The 12,914-nt window shown below is 45.5% G+C and overlaps 1 protein-coding gene across 1 annotated transcript in view; it reads left to right on the top strand.

Moving 5' to 3' along the window:
- LOC133345824 (collagen alpha-1(XVIII) chain-like) overlaps positions 1-12,914 on the top strand; it is a 144,628-nt gene that overhangs the window by 51,786 nt on the left and 79,928 nt on the right. The window contains 2 exon segments of the mRNA XM_061556836.1: positions 5,080-5,284; positions 10,375-10,422. Of these exon segments, the coding sequence (XP_061412820.1) occupies positions 5,080-5,284; positions 10,375-10,422 (253 nt within the window).

A 12,914-nucleotide genomic window follows, 5' to 3' on the forward strand; every position in this document is an offset into this window, starting at 1 on the left:
TGCGACCCTGGTGCGGCCGGATACGGGTACGGGTAAGGAATTAAAACCCGTTTGCGACCTCTGCTCTGCAATGCACCTCGCCGCTTGAGTTTGATTCCTGGCCACAGCTAACAATGGCAGGTGATATTCCAAGTGGCTGGCCAACATGGTGAATGAATTATGGTTCGTGACATTTTACTGAGTGTTAAGCGTTCCAAGAGCATCCCGATTGGGAAAGTGGGTCAAATGCTTATTGTTACCTTTGTAGATAACATAAAGTCACGTTCTTTCTACGTGACTTTAGCGAAAGAACCAACGTGCAATTCCTGCAGTCACGAAAGCTTCAAATCAAGTTGGATGATGTTACTAGTACAACACACCGATGTGCTGTACTGGTAATGAATTGGCGTGTTCTGTTTACGTGACAAACCTTACTAATTGGCTGTGTCGGGTGGTGGGGGGTTTGACGACACATTTATATTTACGCAATCTAACCTCCAAAACAACTCTGTGATGAATAGTTGAGGTATGTATGCAAACCTTACCCTTTTATTTTTTGTCCAATGTCCATTCCAGACAGCCATTTGAAAATTGTATGACAGTGCGAAACCTCGTTTTTCCTCCTAATTGGTTAATTGGGTAGCAGGGTTGTGCAGTGGTAACACTTATGCCTTACAACGAGAAGGACCTGGGTTCGATTCTCAACTCATGTGTTCCTATGTTCTCCCCCTTTTCTGCTTGGGTTTCCTCCAGTTTTTCTGGTCTCCTCACAAACAACATCCATAATTGGTATTTGCCAACATATCCAAAATGCTGGCAAAATCACCTGCGACATTCCTCAATTTAGATGACACACAGCAGCAACATCGCCCCATCCTGCTGAAGCCTGGCAGGACCTTCCTGAAAAATAGTCTTGAGGCCCATGTGAAGATGTCCTGGATGTGTGTAACGTCCACAGAGGAGCATGCCAGGCCAACACGCGCGCAAGCCAGCCATAATTCCTTGCACGGGACCAGCTTTTAATTCATAATTTAAATGTTGACTTTAAAAGTTTTGTAGATCATTTCCACAGTAAGCAACGGCGAGGGCAATGCAAACATGCCTATGTTTGGGGGGGGGGGGGGGGTGCAAGGCCACAACCACCACAAGTCCACTCTCGCCGCGCCTCTATTTTGGGCAGCGCATTCTGAGTCCTTGCAAGGAAGGCTGGTGGGAGGGAAAATGGAAAAAAATGTTATTTTAGTCAGCAAGACCTCTGAACCGCCTTTGGCGTTGAAGTCAGCTTGTATACATGCTGAGTCCAGCACCTCCACGAGCCCCCCCCCCCCGCGCGTGTGTGTTATCACACGTGTGTGTGTAATAACGTGTGTGTGTAATCACACGTGTGTGTGTGTGTGTGTAATCACACGTGTGTGTGTAATAACGTGTGTGTGTAATCACACGTGTGTGTGTAATCACGAGCCCTGGTCATTTTCTCACGAAGGTCGCGTTTCGGCTATGAAGCCGTCAGTCCGCAGCATTAGCTGTCGTTTTAATACGAAAAAATGTTTATCCTTGTGTGACCGGATAAATCCTATTCGTGCTTGGCACGTTGAACCGCATTTCCCGATTTGTGGCGTTATCAGATGGAGCTGGGGCAGCGTGACTGACAGAGGGTTGCGAGTTCAAATCGAATCACAGTAAGGGGTTTACTCAGCCCACAAAACTGGTGGGGTCAATGAAATTAGTTCCACTTTGTGGGACATCCACAGTGGTTAAAGAGAGAGACTCGCGCCACCCATATGAATGTGACCTCATTGTAGTTATTCATTGGCCACGTTTACACGGCAAGTGTTGGTCCAATAAATGATATCCGGTTAAACAAATGAAAGTGCAACTAACTCGGTGAAACGGGATTAATTCACTTCCCTTATACGTTTTGCGTGAATTTACGAGATATGCTATAGTTGGTTTAATTTTTTTACGCAAATCAACGTCGTCCTCATGCGCACGCATTTAATGTAAACCGGCTTCTGCGCATAAAAATTGTCCACATATCAATATATCCATGATCAGATATCATTATATGACTCAAGAAAGCAGATGGGAATCCTAACATTACATATTATGAGCCTGGTACCTGCAGTGTTGAGGTCAGAGGCAGCGGTACATGGTTAACACAGCGACCCAAGTTTGATTCACGCATACGGCTAATAATATCAGAAGCAGTTCTGATCAACAAACTCCCGTGATCAACATGGCATGGGGAGGCATTCGCCCTATTGGTTGATTGAAAACGTCTGGAATGTACATTATTATATATCATTAAATACAGTACCGGGGACCAGTAGATGTTTAGTCTGCGAGAGGAATGCAAACGCAATTCGTCTGACCCTTTCAGGGTTTTTACTGAAGCCTTGGAATCTCAACATCGTCATTTGAACCTTACGGCAGTACGCCGGGGTGCCACAGTAGCCCGGCTCTCGCATAATGTCCGTGATGCAGTCATTTTTAGTCTGTTGATGGTCGGCGATGCGGCAATCGACTCATCTCGACGAGCTGTACACGGTGCTTCACCATTTTGGCGAATTTCCCGATAATGCTGGATGTAATTACCAGCGTAACGTCGTACTCAAAAACTGTAAATGTTGTGGATTCACTCTTCAACACACCGGTGGCCTAAAGTAGTGAACTATTTGTCTTTTGTCAACGTGACACTTTTTTGCTGATTGGCCGTGTCGGGTGGTGGAGGGTTATGGCACATTTATAAGTAACGCGATCTAATCCAAAAAACGTTTATTATGCACTATTCAAAGTTGAATTTTTCGATAACGGATTTTGTCTGCTAATGTTTGGCGTTTTGACATCGTGGAGTAGCACTGGTTTAGGGTTGATTGGTACCCCAGTCGCGGAGTTAAGTTCACCCCTGGAAAAAATAGTGTCCCAGAAATAAAATATTTAATTGCCTCGGCCATTTTGTATTATTTGGTACTTCGGGGTACCGCCATGAAGATCATTTGCCCGTGTGTTGTTCTCAAACTGTAAAACAAAAATGGGCTCAATTTGTTTTATAGCTATAGGCCAGTGGTTCTTAACCTTTACTGTAGCCTTGCACCCTTTTGCTTCTCAATCGTTAAATATATGATAATGTTAATAAATACATAGGGTTTGATAAAACAAAGTAGTTGTACTTACGTGCCCGTGCTTAATTTGTCTTTTCAATTATTTACCTTCTAAAAAAGAATCTGGCCATGTCTCGCTACCCCCGAAAGGGCATCTCACACCCCCAGGGGGAGTATTGAGACGACGCAGCGACAATATCAATATTGAAAATTACAAGTTTCATAAACATAGCATCTAAAACCAGATGTGTTTATAAGAAATTTACGAGCTACATTCATCGTATACTTTATATATATACATTGTTGAGGTTATTTTTCACTTTCATAAGATGATGTGTGAATATTCAGAAACAAATGCATGTTAACAAAATGTAACGTGTGGAAAATTTACTCCAGATTGTTATAAATGTATTTACCCACATATTCTAATTGTCCTTTTTAAATGTAAACATATGTTACTGAGTTATTTTTAATCGTATTGTTTTAGTTTACAGCAACATACTTCAAACCTTTTTAAACCTTTAAAAGTCACGTCAAATATCAACAACTGACTTGTTTACTGTACCCATTGGCCTGAGACGATCATAAACGCAATGTGAACAAAGCCACAACCGTGGGCAGTTTTCTTCTCCTCCTGCCATTTTAACAATTCGGTTTCTTCAAAGAGAAAACGCTCTCAGGCGGTGGCCATTTTGAGGATGGCCCTCGGGGTCATATCGACGACGTTCGAGAGTCACGTCAAGGGCGGCTCGTAATTGTGGGTGGGCCACCTTGAGAGATGTTACGCGGGCCATGGGGTAATTTTGAGGCATGTAATATCATTCGTCGTGGCTTTGGAGGTAACGGCACCTCTGATTTCTGTTTCTCAATTGTGGTAGGGGAAAAAAGTATGTGTTTTTGTAGCGCGATAGGATTTAATTAAGGGCCTCGAAGTGCAGCAGTTTTTAGAGGTCGGCCATATTTGCAAAAAGAATAAGTATTAAAAGTCATGTGATACTGCCTCTGTTATTTCCGGAATATTCCGTATTGGCATATTGTAAGCCAAGGGAAATAGAGCCACAGAAATAAAGCACAGCGATGGCATCGCTCACAGTAAATATAAACAGATGGAAAATAGTGTTGCATGTTGAGAGACAAAAGCTTTTGAGATCTCTCATTGCTGTGGTTTTTTGAGCAACCCACATCATCAACGACCATTCTCTCAACACTCTCAGTTTTGAAATAAGACGCTTAAACAACGAAGTTGCGTACGGTTGGTGAGATAATTCAATTCAATGGCTCATACAAGAAACTCACCCTTCTGGTCCCTGCGGATAGCGAAGTGTGCGATTCCTCACGATAGAAAACAACCCCCGCTCCCCCTAATTCTGTGCAGGGATTGACAGAATCAAAATTCAGCACCACAATGTTCATGTTACACTTTGCATTGTCAACTTGAAATGAAGCGCTAAATGCATGCAAAAATAATTGTGATTTGAATGTAAAAATTTCCCGCTGACGTTTCACAAGACCAATTGTTATTGGGATGACCGTTCACCCAGAAAGTGCCCGATCTCATCCAGATCTCGAAGAAAGTGAGCACAGCTGAGCCTGCATAGTGCCTGGATAGTTGACCACAATGCATAGCAGGTGTTGTGGGCAGCAATTGGGCAATGCAGCAAAATGCATTGTTACATGTTACTTCTATGTCCCCACGTCTGTGCTCTGCCTTCACAAACCCACAATGAACATTGCGGCGAAGTATGGCCAAACAACCCCCATCACCTGCATGACATGGGGAGGCCTTCATTCAGCAGTGGATTTACAAAGGGCTACACTACCGGTTTCTCAATATCCATTGAAGTTAGGCCAACAATTCAACTGACGTGTTCAAACTGTTATTTTAATGTCATGTTCAAACTCTTCATTTGCTGTCAGTGACAATTAAAAAAAAAAGCCTTTGTTGTTAATTTTCATTGAACCCGTGGTGCAATGTCCTTCCCTTTGGCTGGCCCTGCAGGTCACGCTGCTGGAGGAGCCAGGAGAGAAGGAGGACTCCGAGGTGCCGCCCGGGCAGGGCCACATGGCCCCGAGCACCCCACACTACACGGACGAGGTGGAGATGAATCAGGTGGCGGGCGTTGAGAGCGGCCCGCCCGGGGTGCCAGTGCCCAGACAACCTCTCACCCCCAGCGCCCACGAGACCTCCGCCAAGCCAGATGAAGGTATGGCGGAACTGGGCAGAGGCGTGAGGAGATTTTTCCCCGAGAAGCATCTCCTGCGCGCTCCGGCGAGCGTCGGCCGATGCTGCTCGTCGTCGCATTTGGTGGTGCTCAATCAGTGCTGGCAGTTCCACAGGTGTAGGAATAAATCTTGACTTATAGCTTTCGTGACTGCAGGAATTCATACTCTTTGGGTCTTTCGGTAAAGTCACGTAGATAGAAAAATAATAAAATAATTATAAGTCACAACATTTAGCCTGTTAATGTAAAGGCATTTAACAAGGTAATTTAACTCAGAGAGTTGGAAATAACTGCTAACATAGGCAGGTAGGATGGAAGCATCACAGCCAGTTAAGACTTTACCCGGTGAATAACGTCCTTCCAATGATTGCTCAGTTTGTACCCATCTTCTCGGTTGAAATTGTGTCTGTGTATACGGGTGGCTTCATGAACGAATCTTTGTTGATAGCCAGTGGGTTTGCAAAGTACCTTCGTCTTAGAGAAATCAATTTCGTGTGAGCCCACCATATTGAAACAATGATCAGCCACGGCCGAGGTATTGGTCCTATCGTGTTTCAGATCTGCCTTGTGTTCACGAACACGATCCGAGACATGTCGCTTAGTTTCCCAAATGTAACTACTTCCGCAGACTTAGCTTTGTTTGTAGACGCCGGGGTATTGCATGTCAGGGATCACATCCTTCACAGATGTGATCAGATCACGAATTTTATGTACTGTGTTAAATCGAACCTGGATCTTGTGTTTGCTCATGATTTTGGAAATATTTTGGTGACCCCTGTTATGTATGGCAAGGTGATGGTTTTGATTGGGTCCTCAGATGGTTATTTCTCAACGGATTGTGTAGTCTGAATATCCATTCATCTTGAGGGCTTGATGTACGTGCTCCAGTTCACTGGCTCAGTGGTGATGGTCGGAAATGCAACGAGCCCTATGGTGTAGAGTTTTGATGAGGGAATTCTTCTGGGCTGGATGGTGGTAGGAGTCAAGTTTCAGATAGACATCCGTGTGGGTGGTTTTTCTGTAGACGGTGTCCCAATGAGCCATCTGGTCTCTTTTCGATTAAAACATCCAAGAATGTTAACTTGCCATCTTTTTCCACCTCTATGGTGAATTTTATGGCTGGGTGTATGGAATTGACGTAGTTGGCAGGCCATGTGGCCAGATGACGAACGTGTCATCTACGTATCTCTTCCACAAGGAAGGACGTAGGATGGCTGTCTGGATGGCATCTGTCTCAAATTTTTCCATGAAAACATTAGGTGTGGGAATAATGAATTGTCACAAATTGGGCTCATGGTTCAGATACGCTCCTGTGACCGTCTGGAACGCTATGCACTTGTAAACGTAAATTGAAAACTAATTTCTTTAGAACCGCTTTGTTGTGTTTAGTTTGTTGTCCTTCTTACCGCACCTCCGATTAGCACGATTGGCTACGTACGGTGCGAAAGAAGTTCAACATACTTACATACATGGTTCGATCTGAGAATGAATATCAATAATATTATTTTTTAAACCTCATTATTATTATTTATTTTTGTCAATTAATTAATTATCTAAGGGAGGAATTGATACATTATTTGCATATACTGTGCTTTAATTGTAAAGAATAAATAATATTCTACATGCACGCTTTGTTGTGCGTGTATCACGAGTGGTATGATTAAATGAGGGGACGTCGAAATCACTGCAGGCCTGACAAATGTGCCTCGTGATTTACCTCAAATACTGCGGATTGGTCAATCGGTTTCGCAAGTATGAAGGGACACATGAACCCATTACCCGCAACCGGAACTCACAGCCTTTCACGTTGTGGGACAGGTGGTTCCTGGATGGGGCCTGTGTAGGGAGGTCTGAACGTTCATGTTCAGACCTCCCCATAGACTTTGAGGGCCTCGAGTGATCTTCACTCATTTTTAGAGGGGGAGGACACTTTTTGCCGATAAGACATCATCAGTGTGAGGACCGCCACACATTTTAAACCATTGGGGTTTGACAGCAGCACGATGGGGGTGTTCTCACATTTGTGTATTGTCGGGGACCACACATCAGGGCCCGCACTCAAGTAAACTAAACTATAAAACTAAACTATTGTTAATTTTGCCAGGTAAAGCCCACTTAGCTATATAGATTTTTTTCAGAAGTTACCTGACCACAAATGATAGCCCAATGAAGTAGCTTATTAAGTGGAAATGTAGAGCTGCCGAATACTAAAAACACGTGTTGTTGATTCTAAATGTGGAGGGAAAAACTGGAGGACCCGGAGACAAATCCACGCGATCATAGGGAGAATACATGAACTCCAAATATATAGGTGTCAGCGTTGGGATCGAACCCTGTATTCTAGGCAAAGTAGTTAACAAGGCCCGTGGGCATTATGATGATGAACACTGGGTTAAGGGAAAAAGACTGCGGCAAAATACAAAGTCGTTTCAAAGGAACATAAAATACATTGTTACATTTTTAAACACATGGACATGATATTAACAAGAGATGATGCCAATTATTTTTGTTCACGTAGAAATAAGGAGAAAGGCTTTGAAATTCATATCGAACAACAACAACGGTACATTTGCATTATTGACGAACATAAATGTGAACTATTGGTGTGTAGTGTATGTAAGTGGTGTATGTAATGTTTTACAGCAGCCAGATATAATGGAGCACTTTGGATAATGCCTTGCACATGTACAGTACCAAGACCCAGCTCCAAATAACCTTCAACATTCTGAATGGGATCACAACGCATTTGTTGTAAAGGTTCCTCTACATATACTTGTACATTTTCACGTAATTTTTGTTCCACACATTCACACAAACAAAATAGATGTCACAGAGATCCGGGCCTTTAACAGACTGTTGGGGCAAGTGCTGTTAGCGAGCACCCATGAAGGCCAACACAGCATTAGAGGGGGTGGGTGGTCAGCTCCCCGCCCAGCTGCCTTTGTCTCCCCAATGCATGTTTACTACAAAACGCACCAAATACTTTTTCGAGGCTGAACCGACCTAGGGGAGGCCGAGGATTGGTTCAAATAGTCGTCGTTGATCTTGGCTGTTAGCAGGCATCGAACTCGGGTCGCCACTGATCACTACACTCCTCAGTCCCCACACTCCCCTCCTTTGTGACACATGCAGAAATGCAAACGTACATACATAAATATATATTACATCCATTAGCTCTGTATCGATTCACTTACCTTGCAATTGTATGGACAGTCACAATTCAGGATTGAGATTATATTCTAGAATAAATTATTTTTAAACATGATGGTGTATTGCAGCACCTCTCGTGGCTGCAGGGTTCATCCACGCAAATTGCATGAAACATCTACAAGAACAGAACAAACCTGATCATCACACGCATGGTTCAATTCAGTCACCATAAGCGCACGAATCCCTTTCAGTGGATGAATACACGTATTGTTGCACCACTGGTAGATAGACACACACGCGCACACATACCTACGGGTACATAAACAAGTACGGAGGTACCTTCATTTATTTCGACCAGGGAAAGAGTGGTTGCGATGATCTACCATTGTTATCGGTGTGCAGCCCACAGAATGCCAGCCTTACACATGTGCAATACTACTAATCGGAAATGCAAACTCTCAAAAGAGGAAATCCTTCTACTTGCATTGGCATGAGGGTTGTGGCCAGGCCACACATCTACCGAACGCTGTGAGTTATCCATTTAAATACAGCTTGTTTATCCATCGGGATTTTACAACTCAGAAGCTACTCGGCTAGTTTGAGTTGCCACAAAAAGGTCACAGCGGTTTCCTGCTTGAAAAAGTAGGGCATTGCTTATCTTCTTCACACTTCTTTGCCAGTGGCGACAATTCCACATTCCGATGCCAGCCGAGGGGGAAGGAATCTTTTTTCACGAGACCAGCTTTTTGGTGACTTCCCAAGAAGTGGAACTTGTTTTGTAAACCCCTCGCGAAAAGATGTGCTCTGGGCGGGCCCTCCGTGTAGACAGTGCGCCGCGAACGCCAGAAACGAAATGCAGCCAAGAGCGGAGAAGGCCACGGCGTTGCATTGGGGATGAAGGAAAAGCAGCGTGGGGGGCAGCGGGGTGCCTAGCCAGCCAGACGCTAACGTCCGTGCCTTCACCGAGCCAACGAGCAGACCAGACGCAAGTGCCGAGTGGTGTTTGCAGAGTGCACAGCGCCACCTGGTCGGAGCAGTTTTAAGTTGTGGCGCGTTCAACAAATGTAACTCTTTAAATTATTATAATTTTTCACCAGGTAAGACCCACTGAGCTATGTAGCTCTTTGTCAGAAATGACATGGCCACAAATGATAGCTCAACGAAGTGGCTTATCAAGTGAAAATGTATAGCAGCCAAATAAACTAAACACATGTTTATAAATGTGGGGGGGGGGGGGGGTAGGAAGACCCGGAGAAAAATCCACGTGTCCACGGGTTGAACATGTAAACGGACCTACTGCATACCAGGAGAGGGAGTTAACATCTCGCCACTGTGGTGTTGGCAGTGGTGCACAAGCACACAAAACACCAAGCCCCACATGGTCGTCTATAACAATGTGGCCTTAAAAGAAAAAATGTAGAATCGGTAACATTTATGTAAATTGTCCCTTATTCATAGCACATCGACGAGAACATCATGCGCTGTGAAAAAAGGCCGTTGCTCATAACGTAGCCGATATTATAATTACCGTTTAAAGCTATGGTGTTGTTACTCTTTGGGTCTTTCGGTAAAGTCACGTAGGTAGAAAAATTATTATAAAAAATCACGACGTTTCGATCGCAACACAAGCATGGTGTTGTTGACAAATGTGTTGAGGTTTTTTTTGGTAATGTATTCAAATTACCTTAGTCTCATGCTACACGGACACATATCCGAATGTGTCTATGTATGTTGAACTTCTTTCACACCGTACATAGCTAACCGTGATAATCGGAGGTTCGTCTGGCCCATGTAAGAGTGGTGGTGCTGGTGTTGACGCGTCAATTCCCGCCCGTGCAGTTTAGATGCCGCTGTGCGCCGAGCGCATCCGAGATGGGCTGCGGGTGGCGTAACGGTGGGGGCGCGTGTGTCGTGTGCCCTAGGTGAGGATGCTGATCAAGGATCTGGCGTTGGGGAGCTTACGGACACAGGTGAGGTATCGCAACACCCACACGCGGGGGTGGTGCCATGTCGCTGTGCGCTGATTGGTGGATACGGCATTGACGTAGTCTCAGGGATCTGCTGCGGTGGTGTAAAGGCCGCCCCTCTGGACTTAACAAAACCAGAGTCTGGTATATCAGAGGTCGTGGGTTCGATCCCAACCCTGACTCGTGTATATTTGGAGTTTGCATGTTCTCTCCGCTTGGATTTTTCTCCGGATCCTCCGGTTTTTCCCTCCACATTTTGAATCAACATGCGTTTAGAATATTTGTGGCCGCTATAGATTTCCACGTGATAACCCAATTTGCTGGACTTTCATTTGTGGCCAGGTCGCTTCTGAAAAAGAGCTATATAGCTCAGTGGGCCTTACCTGGTAAAGTAAAAAAAAAGAGTTTCGTTTCAGACGTCCTGGGTTCCATCCCATCCCATGGTGTGGCCGTTGAAACGATGGGGCAAGTTTCTCAAACTCCCCCTGCCAACTGCCGCTGTCCACCCAGCAGCGTAAAGTGTAAGGAGACCATGCGATCGGCAGGCCGAGGTGCGGTGGGGTTCAGCGTGGTGTACGCCCTCTTGTTCCACTACGTCTGGCTAACGAGGAAGAGTCGACAAAATGCCCTCTCGAGATCCCCTCATAGTGGAGGCCCTTTCTGCCGGCAGTGGCGTCGGCGAGCAAACGCAGGGCTGCACCTTTTTGCCTTTTGCAGAGTTGACACGGATACACTCGATGCCGTATTTGGCAAGACACTGGTGACTTTGAGCGGTGCGGCATAGAACGACGTATGAACAACAGTGCACTTGGACAGTGGCAGCATTTGAATGAAACCACCGCCGCCACCGCACTCGGCAGACTTGTTCGCACGATCGTGTTACGTGAGCTGGGTCCATTAGAGGAGCTCAACTGACACTCCTAATGCTGGAGGACGCTACGTCGAGGATCTGTTTTTGTTATTCCCATCACCTGGCAACCCCAGTGGACACGAACCAGATAGAGAGCGGTGGGTAGATTTTGAGGGTTCTGGCAGCAGCGGGATGCAATGTGACCTTCTGGCGATAAGCGGGAGCGGGAGCTGGAAGTGATGTCACCTTTGTCTGTCAATCGCAGTGACAATGAGACTGGGAAATTTTCCAAAGAGCAGCTTCTAGAGTCGAACATCGCACATGTTGGCGAGCCCGACGGTGGCCACAAAGCTCCCGTGTGCGGTGAGAATAATGGGTTATTTAAAGTCTCTTAGCAATCGATACACAATTAAGACATTAACGCATGTCGTATTTGCCTCTCGTTTGATTCACTGGGATGAGCACAGTGGTCACATGCCTTTAACCCAGTGCGTTAGAGGCTATAATCAGTGAATCATACAGCTTTATTAAGCTCCCACACCTGCTCGGCTGCTAGGTGGCCAGGAGATGGCAGTACAGCAAGTGGGGTTGTGAACCCATCTGTGCAAACCTTTTGAGTATTATCCCCTCGTAGGCATGGCTTTTCCCTGGGCACTGTGGTTTCTTTCCAGAACACTCCGTCGGGGCAGCAGGGTCGTGCAGAGGTCACACAGCAAGAAGTTCTAGTGCCTTTCTGAGTGGAGTCTGTTTGTTCTCTCCATATTCTGCATGGCCTTCCGGGTTCTGCAATTGCCTTTCATAGCTTAACATCAAACAAAGTAACTGGTATTAGCCAAACATCCCAATGCTGAAACATTTAGTTGCAAATTACTCAACTGGGATCACACAGCAGCAAAATCACCCGCGACTGTGCAAACTTGGCAGGACCGTCTGTAAAAAGGGTCCAGGATAAGCAAGCGTCACAACAATACAAAATATTGATAATTGGTGAAAGAATGCAAGCATGAACATTTTAAACCAAGGCTACTCATCCGAAGCACTGTTAAGTTTCTCCAGCATTTGCAATTACACTTGGACGTCTTGCTGCAGCCGAAAGCGAGCGGTGAATTCTTCGGTGGGGAACCTCTCGATGCATTCACGTAAATCGTTAGAAAAATGTAAACGTTCCCCACGTTAAACGTATACACCGCGGTTGCCATCTGGCTCATCTCTTGAAAATGGATCTCAACTCCTGCTTGTACACCACCCTGCCATGTAGGAATCCGATGTCGAGGATGACTATGACACTTGCTTGTGAACATCCCTCCACAGGATCGCATGCCCAAAAGTCACACGTACTTGACACCTCCCTGAACCTGCCCACTACGTTACATCTGCTGACATGCATTTTACTTCTACATTTGCGTAGGAGTAAGAAACTTGGACTTTATTCTGACTGCAGCAGAGCGCGTAACGCTTCAGGGAGTTACCCCGTTCAGGCGCCGCCCCGAACTCTGTCTCCTTGTATCCTCGTCCCTGTCCTTTCGTGAACTTTCCCCGACTCTTTACCGACTCTCCAACGATCCCCTTCATCTCTTCCAACGGTCTCACAACCGACCCCTCATTTGCATTTGGTCCCCCCCCCCCGTGCTCATTCGAATTCATC

The sequence above is a fragment of the Lethenteron reissneri genome, chromosome 23 (assembly GCF_015708825.2).
Source record: "Lethenteron reissneri isolate LAM-NWPU_2019-01 chromosome 23, ASM1570882v1, whole genome shotgun sequence".
Lineage (NCBI taxonomy): Eukaryota > Metazoa > Chordata > Hyperoartia > Petromyzontiformes > Petromyzontidae > Lethenteron > Lethenteron reissneri.